The 20,431-nt window shown below is 27.3% G+C and overlaps 1 protein-coding gene across 1 annotated transcript in view; it reads right to left on the minus strand.

Moving 5' to 3' along the window:
• The window catches only part of LOC111628101, a 104,480-nt gene that overhangs the window by 719 nt on the left and 83,330 nt on the right, over positions 1 to 20,431 (minus strand). The window contains exons 17-21 of the mRNA XM_023371823.1: positions 18,861 to 19,106; positions 16,542 to 16,760; positions 13,835 to 14,158; positions 10,589 to 10,861; positions 7,545 to 8,365 (exon numbers count right to left, since the gene is read on the minus strand). Of these exons, the coding sequence (XP_023227591.1) occupies positions 7,545 to 8,365; positions 10,589 to 10,861; positions 13,835 to 14,158; positions 16,542 to 16,760; positions 18,861 to 19,106 (1,883 nt within the window). The remainder of the gene's footprint in view (positions 1 to 7,544; positions 8,366 to 10,588; positions 10,862 to 13,834; positions 14,159 to 16,541; positions 16,761 to 18,860; positions 19,107 to 20,431) is intronic.

Genomic DNA, 20,431 nt, shown 5'->3' on the forward strand with positions numbered 1-20,431 from the left:
AATTGCGAATGAATTTGCACATAAATGACGTAAATATGTACAAGCGTGACGTAAAAAGTTGGACTAGATGCTAAATCCCCACATATATATATTTATTTATTTACTTAATTCATTATTAATATTTAAAGAAGAAAAATAAATCAATTTTATTTGAAAGAATCTATCGATCTAAGAAGAGACATTTTTAATTCAAACAGAACCCAAACAAATGATAAGATAAGCTTTTGTAATCTTAATAGGATCTGACTAGATACAGCAAAAGACCATTCAAGTATTACGTCAGCGGTTTATGGGGAGATGGATACGTTTGCATCTGGGTCCTGTTCCATAAAAATTACAAGCTACAAGACTTGTAATACTTGCAGCTCGTAGCTTTTAATTCGATACATTTTATAACTTATAACAACTACAAGAGTTTTATGCAACAGGGGCCCTGACAATTGAGGAGGGTGGGCGAGTCTTTGCTGATGTAAGACTGCATCCGTTGTTTATTTTTCTTTCTAGTCATCAAAACATTGTCTGAAAATAATTCATGTGTGTTTGTGAATGGTTTAAACTTCTGGCCGATGACATAATTGAGAGTGGGTGCCTCGATGACGGGGAGGAGGATCTAAAAAAGAAAAGGTTTTTGCTTATTGGGGATCGTTCAAGTATTAATTTGGAAGTTTTATTTCTTATCTGTAACAATCCTACAGACAGATAAGATTAGTGAATACGCCAACGTTATTTTTATTGACATAAAGAAGCATGTTTTCAATTTACGATTTGTCAGATTTGAGCACGAAAAAGAGGAGAACAAAATGATTAATCGGTTATTGTAAGGAAATTAAGCAGAGAAAAAAAGTCGTTTGTACTTATTAATAAGTATTATAACAGGTGTAGTTGTTAACTATAAGCATCAGTCTGTAGTTATATCTACTAATCTATCAGCGATAAGATGTGGAATACAGTAGAACCTCGAAAACTCGGCCTAATGTGGGCCGAAGGGTGGCCGAGTTTGTGAAAATGCCGGGTTATCGGGAATAAGGTTAAAAAAATAAGCACGAGTGTTTCCTCAGAAAATACTGTACTGTACTTGTATGTATTGTTTACTTGAGAATATAACAGAGAATAAACTGCCCAAATACCCTTAAACAAAGGAAAAGTACGTCCTTTATGAAGGCATAGAGCCTTTACTACATGAAAATGAAAATTAATGAATACACTGTGTACAGTAATTTACCTGATAAGACAGACCTCAGAAAAATACTTTATGAGAGCTTTTATACTTTTATAAAGCTGTCTATAATGAAAATTAATTAACTAAGGATTTTTTTGCCCTGCCAGGGTGTGGCCGAGTTATCCGGAGTGCCGGGTTATCGAGAGCCGAGTTTTCGAGGTTCTTCTGTATTTCAAGTACTGTAAACAATTATTTAAACCGAAACCATCGGAAGATAAGAATTTAATATTTATAGTTCAACACACACATTCATAATTATTCACCAATATATTAAGTTTTTATGATGAAATAACAATCTAAACTCATCACACAGAGAACAATAATATACTTTTATTATACTGTAGTTTGAAAAGTTGGTCATTTCTTCTATACTTTATCCGCATCTTACATAAAAAAATGATTAAATTAATAAAAAAAATTTACAGACAAATCTATAATTTACAAATAAAAACTTGGAAAGTCTTCAGTGGGATGTCTTAAAGAATATGATTGAATTTGTTGAGATCCCTTTAGCTGATAACTTATTTCTCATACCGATATCCGCTGTTATGTGCCGCTATATAACATTTTGGCATTTGAACATCGCCTGTTAAACAGTCAAGCTACTTTTATCCTCTCGATAGATTTCCCTTAGGGAAGAAGATGGAGAATCAGGAGAATTTACCCAACCCCTTTCCCAATGGGAAAGGGAATTAAATAGAAATCAATTCGTTATATCCACACACCCGGGGTAGTCACAATACCAATTGGGTTATTGCACCTGCTATCTACTGTCACGGGCGTATTATACAAGACTACAGTATATAATCCACCTGTCACATTTATCAGATCAGTGAAGTACAGCCTAACTTTAATGAGATATAGGATTCTCTTTCTATTATTTAACCGTTCCCAGTTTTGTTTTCAAATATTTATACTTTACTGTAATCTATATTTCACACGCTAAAAATTTTAATATTTTCTATTTATTTATTTATTTATTTAATTCATTATTAATATTTNGCAGAAACATATTAGATGGAACATACCATAAAAGCCATAAAAATATATAAATAAAATTAGATTTTCGCCACTTATCCAAAGAAAATTTAATTAAAATCAGTTTAAAATAATAATATATATATTTTTTTTTACACAAAAAGCTAAATTTTAGGGCCATCTTTCTTCCAAGACCTCTCTATCTAGGCCCCATTGTAAAGCAAGATTTCATCAGTAAAAATTGTTCATGTGTGACTTTAATTTTATAGATTCTGATAATAAAATTAATGCATTACTTTTACAGGAAAAACAATTAAAACAAAAAATTTTTGAGATTTAAAAAGGAAAAAAACAGTTTACACTGTTATGCTCTAATGAGAGCAGACAGTAGCTATGACCTATTTTACTGATTAGAGAACTATAACCAAATTAACTGAATTAATTTGTGATTAAAAGAAAATCTAATTAAAAATTGAAAATCAAAAGTTCAAAATCAATTGCTTAAATTAAAAAGAAAATATAATATAATAATGAAAAAAAAAGTTAATTCTTTTGTATAACATCTCACAAAGTTTTATTGAAAGAGCCACAACAATGATCTAATCCAATTAATTACTAATTTAATAAAAAATTAGTGTTTTCTAAGCTCTAAAGATAAAGCATAAAGATTTAAGAAACTTAATACACTTAAAGATTAAGACACTGTCCACATTAACAATTACAAGTACAAACAGTAGAGAATAATGCAGTCTTATTTTATCTAATTTTAAATAATCAAAAGCATGCTAAGTAATAACTATTATATACATAAAAATTAAAATTAAGAATTAAAGTCGATCAATAAATGTTATTTCATATATGTATGACAAATTTCTAATGCTAAGGTTAAATATTTAAGCTATAATTTTTCAAAAAAAAAAACAAAGGAACATAATAACTGCATGAATGTCACAGTAAAGTATCCATCTGTGAGTATGGTAATAATGGAGTTAAAAATGTTCCAAGTGTACTTTATAAAAAATTTTCATGACCTTAAAATTGAGAATTCTATTAAATTATGCTTTTGCTTAGATAAGAACTGAATGCTTATATATATGAATGGTGTCCTCCACTGGCTGATCCAAAAATCTTTAGAGGAGATTCAGGAAGGAAACAATATATGTATCTTATAAAATACTACTTGAGGTAGCCCGGCTTTGCTCAGGAAAATTATATTTTAAGTTAAAAATGAAAACACACGTGTGAATTTTAAGATTCAAAGTTTTTGGCAAATACAGAGACAAAGTAAAGCTTCCTTATAAACATTATTGGTACTTTCTTACACTTTAATTCAATTTGCACTTTAATTTAATTTGCATTTATGAAAGGCCGAAGACGTACAGTAATATATTAATCGATGAATTAATATTATAGAATCATATGAATATAAATTATCGACCCCAGAAGGGAGGTGTACCTGAGCACCCCCAAATCCACTGTTGGTATCTGCTATTATTTCTACTGCATATTGGCCTTCATACCAGTTACTAAAAGGTACTATTTTCAAGGATGATATTGTTCTGAGTTTATTTTTTCGTCTAACATAAGTCACATTGCTTTTTATCTCAAATTCCATTGTTATGAAATTATAATGATGCAATGTATTACGGAAGACCTAGCAAAAACAATAACAACTATTGAAATTTTGGCCTAATTAAATCTAAAAATGAATGCAGATATAACAAGACAATGGAATGTCAAGGTTTTGGGATTTTGACATTTCGAAGCTTAAGCAATTTGGCATTAGAGGGATCTGCTGTAACATTACTATTAGTTTAATTATATTTGAACAAAAGATTTAATTACAATAAAGAAATTGGTAAATTGTTCTAATACTCATTGATATCATGGTGAAAATTAGTACTTGTTACAAGTATTTTTAAAAGAAAGGAAGAAAAATAAAAACTGATTGGTTTATACTTAATTGCTTGAAGCACTTAAATTATTTTATGTATTTATATTTTAATTGACTCTTAAGTAAAGAAAGTTGCAAAACTCTTCAACCAGCAACTATCTAATCCAAAACACAGGGCCCCTGTGAAGGGGAGGTAAAGATTTTTCATGGAACCCTGAGAAAACTTAGGAGCTCATAGTATCAATAGTTCCTACTCCTATAAANACATACACTGAACAATACATGTTTAACATGCACTCAACAATAAGAATTAACCATCACTTCATCTCTTTTGAGTTTCTGGTGTTACCATATTTCTGTATACCTGTGTCTATGATCTCATCCCTCAACAGAATTTTGTGATTTTTATATTTTTCCAAGTACTGTATATTGTTTCAGAAATGGAATGTGGCGTAAACACACTTGGCTTATACATGCATAAACACAGTAGATTATTCATAATAAAAATTTAATAGTATGTATCCCTACATCTATCTAATTCTGAAGGAGGATTTTTAAGATAAACTCAGTTAAAATCCATTTAATTGCACCATCACACTCAAATTAACCTCCCACCCAGCTTCACTTCCCTCTCAGGCCAACCTTCTGCTCATTTTGTTTACTTGTTCAAAAATTTTGTGACAATTTATCAATTCCCAGTGCTGTTGTTTCTATTTCATTTCATTTGCACACTAAGATGAAATTATAAAATAATTAATTCAAATGGTTTGATTTTACCCTAAAAATTGAAGTTAGATGTTAAAACATATTTTATATTCTGCTAAAAATTGGAGTTTAATCCAAATAGAAGTTAAAAGGCTTCAATCTTTTGAAGCTTCTTTTGAACCTAAGAGAAATGTTGAAGATAAAATGGTTTCACAAAATATCCAATATATAAAAGTACAAATACTATCAGAATCAGTGATGAAATAAAGAAAACAGGATGGAAATAGATAGGCCATGTAATGAGGATGAATGATGACAGGCTACCAAAGCAAGTTCTCAAATGGCTTCCACAAGGCAAAAGGAAGAGAGGAAGGCCAAAAAACACTTAGGAAGACAAGTGAAAATGACAAGGACATGGAATTTGAGCTGGGGAGATATTAAAGAAAGAACCCAAGATAGAAGAAGTTGGAGAGGTTGTTGTGCTGACCTTGTAGTGAGCAACAAAAAAAAAATTACATTTTTTTAAACATTTATGAAATAACTACAGGTAAAAGCTGTTTACCATTAAACATAAGAACATGGTGACAATACATATAGACATAATATTTGATTACATATGATAGAAATTAAATTTTTAATTCCTATCATATGTAACATTATAGAGGAATTAGAAGCTAGACTCTTTAAATTAAATAAAAATTTTATTTTCATCTTGTAATCAATATGAATAAATATAATCACATTCATTTAGTCATTTTAGCTCCAAATGGATATAAATAATTTTAATATTGTAGGAAGAAGAAAATGAAATTAATTACCTGTAAGTTGTAAGATTAAATATATATGAGTAGTTACATTTGAATTTTTTCAGTCACTAGTCAATGCATATAATTCTAAATGTCATTTTTATTATTATTTTTATATACAGTACTATATAAACAGTTTTTGTTCTTGTTATGTTTCAAGAAAATGTGTCTGCATGATATCTTTTAATTAATTCTAAATAATTTAACTATTTTTGACAATCTTAAAAAACTTTCTAATTAGAAAACTAACAGAAAAAAAATCTCTCCTTTCAAACAAAAATTGTTTTATTGGAATAGATAACACATGTAAATCTCTGATTAAAGCCTCAGCATGTTCTTTTTGAACAATTATACTGATTTTAATTTCAGATACTGTTCCTTTTTAGCGGCAATGTCGGGGTTTTGAATGGGACTTAGAAACTGGACATTCTTTATTTTACCTTCACCAAATAGCCCAAATGTCATGTGTACAGACTCATCTTCAGAGGGTAAACTATTAATCATAAAATTAGTATAAGTGAATTTAACATTCCATATTAAAAAATGTTGTAGCTAGTACAACAAATATTAAGAGGACTAAAACAAAAATAATAAATACAAATGAATTTAGAACATCATGTGTTACAATTTAAAGTCATTCTACAATTTGTTCATTCTTAAATTTCCTAATATGGAAGGATCTATCACTCTACTTAAGAAGCTTGAAGCAAAATTAGAAAGTACAAGAAAGCATTACATGATCATATCAAGTCTTAAGAAGACTTTTTAAAGATGGTCAGTAAGATAATGGATTAGAATTTAATATATCTATGTGAGAAATTCTTTGAAATGATTCTGGGAGATAGTAATAGATTTGTAATAAATTGGAATTTAAAGAGATTTGCATAATTTTCCAACCATTTCAGAATAGAACATTAGATAACACATTAGAAAAGTCAATTTCATATAAATGAATTCATTTAATTAATGTTGTGTTCTATATGAAAACAAGAATGACAATTCTATACATAGGAGGACTTTAAGGAATAAAATAAATGATCAGAGACGGCAACGGAAAAGAGAGTTAAAGGCAACAAATAGATAATGTGATAAACTCTAAAAAGATTCCTCATTTTTATATATATAAGTATAGAATCTTTACTGGTTTTATAAAAATAATTGGTAAAGGAAATGGAAAAAATAGATATATTTTAGTTGTGTTTACTTTTTAATTATTTTTCATTTATTATTTATATAAGTTTTCAATGCTTTACATAACTTTCAGAATTAATATGACTATGTCTAAAATGTTCTGAAAATTTGTTTTATTGTGTAAATTTTAATAATTATTAGTTTTAAGATAATGTTTTTAGTACATTTACATCCTTTTCAGAGAATAGAATTTTACAAGAATTATGCTTATAGTTCATAATCTAATTAAAAAATTTGTTTAATTATTCTGAATTCATTCTTCATTTATAAAGGAGCCACATTTACGTCAAAACTATTTATTATTAATAATAAATAAAACTTTCAAATGAAACAAACTGTCTAAAAAGTTTAGAATTTAATGTATTAAATTTGAAACTAGAAAACTGTTTTTTTATAATTGCATATTATATAGTAAAATTTTCTGACCAGTTTAAAAATTTTCAATTTCTTAAAAAATACTTTGAATAATGAAGCTATATATTTCAATTCTATATGGCTTATTAATTTAATAGTTTAATAACATAATTTAATAAATTTAACAGCAATTACCATACTTTAAATTAATTTTATATAATTTATGTAAAATTTAAATTTTATTATAAGTATTAAGATATTAATACTTAATACTTATTATTAAATTATTATCAAATTAAGATATTAAATTATTATTATCAAATTAAGATATTAAATTGATAATATTCAAAATATGTTTTAACTATTTAAAACTAAATTTAAAAATTATAGAACTTACGAAGCTTCCACGCTGCAATTTGTAAGGAGAAACTCTTTCATCCTTCGAAGATCAACTTTGGAAGGTTTATTGTGTGCTAAACAACCACCATTTTCAGCTATTTGTACAGAAGATATCCCATCCCTTACTTCACTCACATCTATCTTGATATTTGACCCAGGAGGACCGACTGTCATCTTTTCTGCAGGATTATTTAATGCTGAGCATGTGCAATGTCCTCCATTCACCATTTCTAACTCTTTTGCATCATCTGCTTGGTCAGTATCTTCTTCAAGAATATCTGAGCCTTCAAAACCCCCATCATAATCCATGCTGCCAGCACTAAGATGAAGAGAAGTATTACTACTAACACCACTGGAACTATGAACTGATTCCATACTCAAACACTGTGATAAATGCTTATTCTTTGTTTTTTCACAGTAAGTACATAGACTACCTGTAGAATGTTGACCATAATTCCAAGATAATCTTTTATGTATACTACTATCTTTTTCTTTTTTGATATTTTCAATAGAATCGGCTGTATGATATCTTCTTTCAGCACGACAAGTCCTTTTATTAATTACTTTACACCTATTTTCATCTTCTGTTTCAATTAAGCGTGGTCTTAGAGATTCAGTATTACTTGCATATAATTTCTCACTTTCAGTATTTTGTCCATTATTTGGCAAATGAACAACAACGCTGGCTGCATTGCTCACATTTTTAGTTTTTAAGAGAGGTGGTTTTGCAATAGCACTGCTACCACGCTGTAAGCTGCCATTATTTGAACTACCTCGAACTGAGTCACAAGTCTTTGGAAGATTTATTACCGTAGGCACCTAGTTTAAACAGAAAATTCATTTTATAAAATGATCAATAATTGTAATTAAAGTGAAAACATTAAATTATACTTCTATTATTCAGTGAGATAAAATCGAAATTAAGCTGTTCGTAAATAAAGTTTTAAAAAGCCATTACTTTATTACAACAATTGGTATTATGATGCAATTCATACACAGTAGAATCCACTTTCACATTCAGCTATACTGATAACATTAAAGACAAGTTCAATAAATAAACTTGTTTTCAGTATCATTTCTTTCAGTGCACAGGAAATAACATAATTTAGCAAAGAATTGCTGAATGAGTTTTGCTTTTCTGTATTTTGAAAGCATGCAATCTGAAAAGATCTTGCTATACTCAAAAAAAAAAAAAAATTATACAACATTGTTTGCATAACATTTTTACTACAGTATTTTCAATTATCTGAGATAATTCATCCAAAAGTAAAGAAAATTTGTACTCTTCATAACAAAGTTGGAAATATGGGAACAGCCATAATGTTGCACTGATAGAGAACTGAGTTAAATGCAGTGTGCTCATTGCTGGGACTGGAAACAACTGGTATTTCTGAATAATGAACATTGGAATTAATTCTTTAAATCTGTACATGCACTGATGCACTCAATAGTTTGTTTACTGAATTCATCTTAAGTGGAGTAAATAAATAAGACTACAATTAATAACAATTCTGATTTTATTGAATCTAACATTAAAAGGACACATTAAAATAATTTTAAAAAATGTATAAATCTAAGGTATATTAATTAATATGTAATACATCCAGTAATGTATTACTGTACCTGATGATATTTTTCAGAACTGTCTTTAACAATAGCTATTATATAATTGAAATAATAAATACTAGCAATTTATGATAAATTATTATAAAGCAAATAACTATTAAAAAGACTAATGTTTAAAGTACTGGTTAAAATAAAAAATGTGCAACTTATCAGTTATTGTTATCAGCCACATATTGAGGATGATAGTCATTTTTAAGCTTTTTTTTTTCATGCTATTTACCTGAAGATAATGATAGCAAAAGTTCTCATAAATATATCTTCACTTATGTATTTTTAGAACATTCTAATTTTGATAACATTAAATAACTGATAACGATATACTGTACATGATTACAATAAGTGGAGCCTACTGTATTTCAAACATAGTCCATTTTGATTTCAATTTTCTATTGTCAGGAAATATAAAGTTAAGGTTTTTGTTGTACAATAGAACTTGTAAAACTTAATTAATTAAATGTAACAATTTATAAGCTGCTGACAACAAATGTTTTAATGACATATATTGATAATTATAAATCCCAATGTAAAAATTACAATTAAAAATTACATTAAAAAAAGTTAGAGATATAATTAAAGATTGCATTTAAACTAAACTTCATATAAAATTAAATAATAATTCACATAATACCAATGGTTGTAGTTAATTATGCAATTTCATACAATCAAAATTAATCAAGATTATAAGGATCTTATGTCAAAATTTTTTACATTTCTTCATTAAATTAACTATAAAGAGTTGATTTAATGAAGAAATGTAATAAGTACAGTAGAGTCTCTGTAATCTGACATATATTGGATCAGTGGGTATTGGATTACAACAGATTGTTGGATTACTGGATTTTGTACATATGCACTGTACCTACTGTACAATAAAAAACAACTTATTTCACAAATTAGTTTATCAAATTAATCATGATTGTGACTGCACGTGCAACAAACAATTAGCAACTGACAGTATACATGTACAGTACATCAGTCTATCTGTCACATCGAGAAGTGGTAACATGAAAATTTCATTTGCACCACTCTACTGAGTATCAGATTACCGAATGTGTCAGAATGGCAAATGACAGATTATAGAGATTCTACTGTAAATGTAATGGTAGTTAATGGAAAGAACCATCTCAATATTATATGTAAAGTATATAGTTTGAAGATCAAAATATACTGTTGTTCTATTTTTGTAGTAACCTAAAAGTACATTAGTTTTTTTGAGATTTTAATAATCAACATTTGTTATAAATTATAGATTAAACTATTTCTAATACATTATTTTAAACCTATGATTATTATAAAGCTATAAGAAAATAGAGTAAGAAAATAGAATAGAAAAGCTTATTGAGAAACTGTTACTTTAAAAAGAAAGGAACTAAGAATTTTCTAATTTGTGGTCATTTCAATTGGTAATAAGTTTACCTGAATTGACGGAGGTGATATGCGATCTGCTGTTTCTCCCATTTGATATGGTGTGCCAACAGATAAAGTATTTGATGCTATATTTCCTCCTGCTCCTCGCAAGAAGAAAGCTCGTCTCTCTGGTCTGGGAGATGTTACAGTCACACTAATTGGACCACTTAACCATGTTTCCATACTTTTGGCACGAATCTGTGATCCATCATCACAGGTTAAACTAGGATTTCTTAATTCTCCTAACTCAATACTAATTGCTTTGGCTTGAGGTTGACCACTCTAATGTAGTGAAAGAGTTAAAGAAGAAAGATTTAGTAGGCAGTTAATTTTTGAAAAGTCAATTAAATATGGTAATTTTAAAAAATATATTTAAAAACTTCTGATTATTGCAACAAAAATTTAAATATATAGTGTTAATATATATATATAGTAATAAAATTATAGTGTTTATAAATATAAACACTATAATTATAAATGATATTTGTATTGTAATATAAATATATTGTTGTGTAGTGTGTAAAATTATTGTTTTTAATAAATGCTTTTAATGAATAAAACTATTTGCAATTAAAATTATATAATGAGAAAATAGTTTAATTTCTTGAAAATTTAAGACAGTTTTATTTTGAAATATTCTACACAAAGTGAAAATAATATTTTAGCACAGCATAATATTGTAAAACCTCTGGTTGCAACTACTTCTTGAAAAATACCATAACTTTCATAAACAGAATTAAACATATGCATTTTTCTTAAAATTAAACTTCTCTAATATTTATAAAACAATATTTTATGGAAAAAGTAATATATTTAAAACCTGTCTCATGATCTTCATATGATATACATTCATAATTATATTACACATGAAGTTTTAATAAGTGTCTTAACTTTTTAATCTTACTTTAAAATTTCAAATATTTATTTGTTTTGATATTTTTAGAAGACTAAAGTTATAATTAAAGGAGTGAATAAAATAAAATTATAGAACTATTAAGGGCTTTACCCACTTATTTCCAATATACTGTATCATGCATGTATAGGCCTGCACTTTTTTTACCCTAAATTTTTTTAACCAAAATTAAGTGTGGCTTATACTCGAGATAAAGTAATTTAATTATACTTGATTTTAAAGTAATTTAAAATTATTCATTATCTGATTGGTTTCAGGAAGCTGCTGCATCATTGAAATTTGCTGCCAAATCATAAACTCGTGTATTGCCATGAAACATCTTACTCAACCATAACTTCACTTAAATTCACTTTTGGGAATTTTCATATTTTGGGCAATCCTTTGGGCTTTGAACTGAATCATTTCAACAGACACAGAAAATCCATTTGCCTGAATTTTACAGATATATCTCAATATAATTGCTTCCAGGTCAGGATATTTTGTTGTCTTTCTGCAAAACAACTGTCAATTTTGTGATGTTTTCTCAAGAGCATCCTTTGAATTAATTGCCACACAGTTATTTTGTCTACATCAAACTTCTTCCTACTTCTCAATTTCCATTTTCTTCTGCCTAATGCAACACTTACAATTTAACTTCTCTCTCACTCGACTCATATTTAACATACACTGAACAATACATGTTTAACATGCACTCAACAATAAGAATTAACCATCACTTCATCTCTTTTGAGTTTCTGGTGTTACCATATTTCTGTATACCTGTGTCTATGATCTCATCCCTCAACAGAATTTTGTGATTTTTATATTTTTCCAAGTACTGTATATTGTTTCAGAAATGGAATGTGGCGTAAACACACTCGGCTTATACATGCATAAACACAGTAGATTATTCATAATAAAAATTTAATAGTATGTATCCCTACATCTATCTAATTCTGAAGGAGGATTTTTAAGATAAACTCAGTTAAAATCCATTTAATTGCACCATCACACTCAAATTAACCTCCCACCCAGCTTCACTTCCCTCTCAGGCCAACCTTCTGCTCATTTTGTTTACTTGTTCAAAAATTTTGTGACAATTTATCAATTCCCAGTGCTGTTGTTTCTATTTCATTTCATTTGCACACTAAGATGAAATTATAAAATAATTAATTCAAATGGTTTGATTTTACCCAATTGTTTTTTCACAGATAAATGTAATATTTTGAAAAGTTTAAAGCATAAAGATATTTAAACTTCTAAATTTAAAAGTTTCAGATTTATTTTGCCCAACTGTTTACAAATTCATATAATTAAAAAATATGTAACATTCTATATGAATTTATAAAAAGCTAAAACTTCATTTCTCAAAGAATTATTCATTAAGATGATTTTTAAAAGATCTTAACAAGTTTAATTATTACAGTTTTAATATGTATCGGCAAAATCATTTCCTTGGGGCTTTATTATGTATTGGCAATTGGGTTTGGAGTATAAAAAATGGCTAACAAAGAAATCTGTAGTCCTTTGTCTGGCCAGTGTCATATAAATCAAATGCAATAAAGACAATTGTAAGGAACCATAGACTTGTTCTATTTGTAGTAATTAAAACATAAGTTTGAGTTTGCAATATTTGAAATTAATGATTAAAAGATAAAACTTTAGTTATGCTGTGAAAACACTATAAAAATAATAAATACATAAGTAAACACTATAAAATGTGTTTAAAATACTTGATATTTATATTGTTTGAAATTATTTAAATATATGCATGTTTAACACAAATAGATACATAATTATTATTGGAAGAATTTTGACTTCAAAATTAAACAAAGTAGAGTAACATAAATCTGAAAATATATATTCATTCAAATTCCTGTTTTATTAATTTATTTTACAGGTTTACAATTTAGGTAATTTTTTCATATTATGTAATAGAATTATAACTTAATTATCATAATTTTATTGTTATTTACATTATTATAAAATGCATTTGTTTAATTAAAAACGTGCTTAAAAGTTGTTATATTATTAAAATGTAATAATAACAATACGTTTACATTCAAGTTCTTTCAATTTGGAGTAAAATTAATAATTGGTCATAACTATATTTAAAGTAATCTAACCTACATTTAGTATGTTTAATATATAATAACTATCAGTTAATCTGGAGTAAAATAAATTGCATCACAGCATCAGTTTTTAATTGACTTTTCAAGATAAAATGAGATATTGAATTATTTTAATAACAGAAAATGCAGAAATTATAATATTAGATAGAGAAAAGTGTAGACAATATTCATATTATTCAGCATGCTATTAAAATAATTATATATTTTTTTATTAAAATCTTTCAAACTTACTGAAGGACTAATAGCTGTTTGAAGATTATTTGATGTATCGTTCATATCTATAGAACCACTGTGTGAATGAACAAGACTGGATCGGCTTGAACTTCGAGGAGAACGAGCAGACAATAAAGCCATTGAAGGAAAATCATAATCTTCTTCTTCAATTGGTTTCAAGAATTCTAATTGTGGTCTCTCAGAAGCAGCTGCTGATTTTGCTTCTTTATATAATTCCTGAAACAAAAATTGATTATTAATATGTAATTTTGCTTTTAATAATAATTTATATACAGGGTGTCTGGGACAGAAACTACCTATAAAAAAGGCTTGTAAGTCTATTCATAATACACTGACAAAAGTGTGTTCAAAGAGAACCTTTTCAAGTTCCTATGAGGGCAACACTTTGGTGCCAGATGGCACTGCTGTTCTCCTGTATAACCGACAGCCAAAATGGCATTCACAAAGCAGCAAAAATTGAAGTTTCATTGTTAGCTTGCAGAATTATGTTTCCTGTGAAAGTCCAAAGAAAATTCCAAGAAAAATACCAACAAGAATCACCAGAGAAGCACACATTAATAGTGTGGCATAAAACACTGTTTGAAACCAGTTTACATGTAAAGAATAATACAGGCAGTAAGAAAGCATCCAAACAAGAAGTCTATGTAATTCATGAAGCATTCCAGAGTAATCCAACTAAGTTGTTTCATTATGCCAATAGGGAACTACAAATAGCAAAGTCAATCATCCATGTTGTCCTTTCAGAAGAGGTTACATAACTCCAGAAATGCTAAAAAACCTGACAAGAAATTGAATATCATTTGGATGTATGTTATGCTACATCAGGTGCGCACACAGAAATTAATTGATTGATTGATTGATTGACTGGACATTTATTGATATCTACAAAAACTTGTCAAGTTCCTTTGCATTTTATCATAGATAGTGTTTTAATATATATACTGTATTCTGGAATTACTTACAAAACTTTCTTATTAGTTTCTGTCAAGAAAAATACCTTGTATAATTTATTATAAATAAATTATATGAATTGTAATGTATAAAATTTCAGCCCACAAATTCATCATATTTATTATAAAAACTAGCTGCAAGAACCTGCTTCGCTGGGTTTTTATTTGTATGTAATATAGTTTTTTTTTTTATATATACTGTATAAAAGACTGTTTTTCTAAGTAATCTAGAATCTAGCTGCAAGGACCCGCTTCGCTGGGCAAAAAGTAACGATAGTGAAGATTTAGATAATTACATTATAGCTAATCTTACCCGTTTTCACAAAATGCAAGAATTAGGTCCCCCGTTTCCAGACTAACTAGAGAATTTTTATGTTTAGTCAAACGAACTATTTTCAACATTTCTGGAACGTTTACAATCGTTCTATAATCGAACCAATATTCGAATTTTATGTTTGAATTTAATTCGAACAAAACATTCAAAATAGAAAGCCACTTTCAACCACTTTCAGCCTCATATATCCTGCACCCTTATAGCTATCGAGAGGCAACCACCCCTATGCATGAATAGAGACTTGGGGCTACTACCACATACAAACACCATTCACGTGCGATGTGCAGTTTTTGCGGAAAAGTGAAATATAGGGACACACACGTCCATATATATATATATAAATTAATTTGTTGTTTTAAGAATTATGAAAATTGATAGTAGAAATGTTTTTATGATTTTTAATGATTTTTACATGAAAAATTTATGAAAATTTGAATTTAAAATTAAATTAAATTCTAAAATTTAATTTTTTTTATTACTTAATTTAATAGTAATTGAAGTAATGGTATAAAATTTTATAAAATTCAATTGAAATAAAAACAAAAAAGATAAGATAATAAAAAATGTGCAATTAGATCATGTGCAATTATGTGTGCAATCATGTGCAATCATGTGCAAAAAATGTGCAATTAAAAAATGTGCAAATTAGAGATCATCAAATATAGGAATAATAAGAAAACAAAATTTTATACAAGTTGAATCCTAGATCTATCTTTAATCAAAATATTTTTAAAATAAACTATGTATGAAAAATTTTATCAATTAAATTTATCATTAGTTTCAAAAATACTGGATATTTATATTGTTTGAAATTATTTAAATATATGCATGTTTAACACAAATAGATACATAATTATTATTGGAAGAATTTTGACTTCAAAATTAAACAAAGTAGAGTAACATAAATCTGAAAATATATATTCATTCAAATTCCTGTTTTATTAATTTATTTTACAGGTTTACAATTTAGGTAATTTTTTCATATTATGTAATAGAATTATAACTTAATTATCATAATTTTATTGTTATTTACATTATTATAAAATGCATTTGTTTAATTAAAAACGTGCTTAAAAGTTGTTATATTATTAAAATGTAATAATAACAATACGTTTACATTCAAGTTCTTTCAATTTGGAGTAAAATTAATAATTGGTCATAACTATATTTAAAGTAATCTAACCTACATTTAGTATGTTTAATATATAATAACTATCAGTTAATCTGGAGTAAAATAAATTGCATCACAGCATCAGTTTTTAATTGACTTTTCAAGATAAAATGAGATATTGAATTATTTTAATAACAGAAAATGCAGAAATTATAATATTAGATAGAGAAAAGTGTAGACAATATTCATATTATTCAGCATGCTATTAAAATAATTATATATTTTTTTATTAAAATCTTTCAAACTTACTGAAGGACTAATAGCTGTTTGAAGATTATTTGATGTATCGTTCATATCTATAGAACCACTGTGTGAATGAACAAGACTGGATCGGCTTGAACTTCGAGGAGAACGAGCAGACAATAAAGCCATTGAAGGAAAATCATAATCTTCTTCTTCAATTGGTTTCAAGAATTCTAATTGTGGTCTCTCAGAAGCAGCTGCTGATTTTGCTTCTTTATATAATTCCTGAAACAAAAATTGATTATTAATATGTAATTTTGCTTTTAATAATAATTTATATACAGGGTGTCTGGGACAGAAACTACCTATAAAAAAGGCTTGTAAGTCTATTCATAATACACTGACAAAAGTGTGTTCAAAGAGAACCTTTTCAAGTTCCTATGAGGGCAACACTTTGGTGCCAGATGGCACTGCTGTTCTCCTGTATAACCGACAGCCAAAATGGCATTCACAAAGCAGCAAAAATTGAAGTTTCATTGTTAGCTTGCAGAATTATGTTTCCTGTGAAAGTCCAAAGAAAATTCCAAGAAAAATACCAACAAGAATCACCAGAGAAGCACACATTAATAGTGTGGCATAAAACACTGTTTGAAACCAGTTTACATGTAAAGAATAATACAGGCAGTAAGAAAGCATCCAAACAAGAAGTCTATGTAATTCATGAAGCATTCCAGAGTAATCCAACTAAGTTGTTTCATTATGCCAATAGGGAACTACAAATAGCAAAGTCAATCATCCATGTTGTCCTTTCAGAAGAGGTTACATAACTCCAGAAATGCTAAAAAACCTGACAAGAAATTGAATATCATTTGGATGTATGTTATGCTACATCAGGTGCGCACACAGAAATTAATTGATTGATTGATTGNCCATTCAATAAGTTAGTATTAAATTTCAACAATAAACTTATCTGGATCATTATTAATCATAATAAAGTTCAAATGTTTTCATTTAAGTTTTGTTTTTAAAACTATTAGTAACTACTATTTTAAAAGAAAATATATTAAAGACTATAAAAAACCTAATACTGTTCAACACGGGCAAAAATGTTAGCACTTCCAAACTTCTCTGCTGGATATTAGGTTTTTTAGTGTCTTTAGTTTAAGCATATCCAGTTTTTGAGTGGTAGAAAGTATATTTTTGTTATTTAATCTTGATTACCATGTTAATCAAATGTAGAAAGGATTTTTTGGAATATCATTATCACAAGTGGTGACTGATTAGCTAAGAATGAATTTACACCTTAATGAAATGATGCTAATAAGGTTTCTGCCTATTTATAATGGATATCAATAAATTGAACATTTATAAGTTGGATCTTGTAATGTGTTCTGAATTATTTATATTTTTAGTTTTTTGCCCTTTGAACACTAAGAAGGCCTTTTAATCATATCCATTGCGGGTTCAGACCAAGGATGCGAACAAGTAGGTGACAAAGGGCAGGTCTGACATATCTGGGATAGGTCAACCCTGAAAAATTACTGGGGTTTTAACTATGTGGATTTAAACCTAGATTGACAGAGTAGTAGGCCATACAGTCATTGCATTGAATGCATTAAGAATACAAGAATTATAATATTAGAATACATGGATTTAGCAATAATATTTTGCAAAAATTATTCAAAGAAATCCAAATATTAATGAGTATTTTCACTTTTGATTCAAAGCAGCTTCAGATCACATTAAAAAAGTTTGAAAACAGAACATTGTGATTTAAAGACACTTTAAATAATAAAAATTCAAAGGACTGATTTTTGATTTTGATTTTTGAATAATTTTAGAAAAAATACCATTCAATAAATTTGAATGATTTCAGTAAAAAGAAAAAGTGCTTTATCACAGTATTCAAACAAAATTTCAATTTTGTTCTGTTTTAAATTGTGTAATTAAATTTAATTTTTGTTATTTTTAAATTATTATTGATAGTGTTTATTTTTTTATAATGTGTTATCATTAATACAATAACATCAAATTACATCAAAATTAAAAAAAATTTGCTAATAGAAAACAGGATTAAAAAATTTATTTGAAAAAATTCCTTGGGAGAATAATCTTTAAAAATGAATTTATTATAATGAACTCTTATACATTAGATATTGAGAATAAACTATAATTTGTTTTATAATGTGTATTATTTTAGCTATACTGGTTATAATTCACTAGCCTTGTTCTAAATTATTCATATTTCTACTATTTAATCTTAAGAAAAAAGCATTAATGAAATATAAACCAAGTGCAATGCTTTGTATCAAAATTTTTGAACCTTTAGAACTAGATTATTTATTTAATATTTCTTAAAATTAAATATTAATAATTTAAACTTACCTGAGCTCTCCGTATATTATCTAACCAATGCTTTGATTCATTGGTATACAATAAGAAGGCTGTAGTAGCAACCTTATACTCATTTAGATATACCACTAATAATCCACTACCATCTTTTAATTCTTGTAAAACTAAACGATCAACAATATATGGCTGACGAATAACTCTTACTTTATCACCTTTCTTTCCAGTTGCTTTACAGATTAAGAGCATATCCGTAAACAGAAAACACTGTACATCAATTTGCTGAAAATTTATAAAAACAATTTTGTTAATATTCTATAAATATTCATAAATTTTCATCAATTCAATTAAGCTTTTAAGACATTGTACAACATATTAAACTCTTAAATTATAGGTCTTAGACTTAAAGAATCTAATTTTCTTACACCAAAGAACACTGATGAAAGTCAACTTAAATAAATTATTTTACTAAAAAGACAATTATTAAATGTTTAAATACTGTTAAAAACTATATTCAGAATAATTCAGAACAAAGTTAACTTCTAATTTTTGTATAAATTTATGATATATTAAAAAATTAATAAAGTAACAAATTACTTAAATATTTTGTTTGGAAATTAGGGAATTTATTGCCTCTTTAATAATAAAATTATTTTAAGTATTATTACAATTATAATTATAGCCAAAACAATCCATCAGAATGGACTAGACATCACATTCCCCTGACAAACAAAACAGAATAATATTATAGGCACATCCATCCCGAACACTAACAACATATACAAAATATCAAAACTTGTAAACTCAGTAAGTACATAGAAATGCATTCAATAAATAAAGCATTTATGGAAAATGAACAATATTCTTTGTGTCTGTCGTCTTCTCTTTCACATAGTATTTATATAATGTAAATGATATAACATCTACAAACAGATGTTAATCACATCTAAATCTATCATACTACAAAAATGTAGTAATATTAAATAATTAGGATTAAATTAAATAATTATCTCAAAAAACTAATTGGTAGAGAGATACGAGGCTAACCAAACTGTAATGGAGCACAAGTAATTGAGATCACATCAAGAAAATAAGATAATTATTTAATTTATTAGAGGCAAGAAGCTTACAACTACATAATAAGGAATTTTTTAAAACTATTAAAGTATCCAAAAATGATAAAAATTGTTTTTTGTTTTATGTTAACTTTGGTCCAGCACAACACTTTGATACTGTCACAATCAAATATTGCATGTACCATAACCAGAACCAATAACCAGTGGTGTATTGTAGACAGAACCCAATGGAACACAGTTCTAGTACTTGTTTCCAGATTTGGAATGCATCCCAGAACTTACATTTGCTTTTGTACATAAGCAGTAAGAAAGTATATAAATAAATATGTAAAATTGAAATGCCCTTTTTATAAAAACCAAAGATTCTTTCCAAATACATTTTCAATTTCTAAGTATTCATCTACACAATCAGAACTGTGAATTTTGATTTTCAAGTATATTGCACACTAGAGCAAAGTAAGCAATGTAAGCAAAAAAATTGAATTACATTTGTGCTGTTACTGATATTAATTCATCACATGCTCATGTTAT

Source organism: Centruroides sculpturatus, unplaced genomic scaffold (assembly GCF_000671375.1).
Source record: "Centruroides sculpturatus isolate CEXI.00-Female unplaced genomic scaffold, Cexi_2.0 scaffold430, whole genome shotgun sequence".
Lineage (NCBI taxonomy): Eukaryota > Metazoa > Arthropoda > Arachnida > Scorpiones > Buthidae > Centruroides > Centruroides sculpturatus.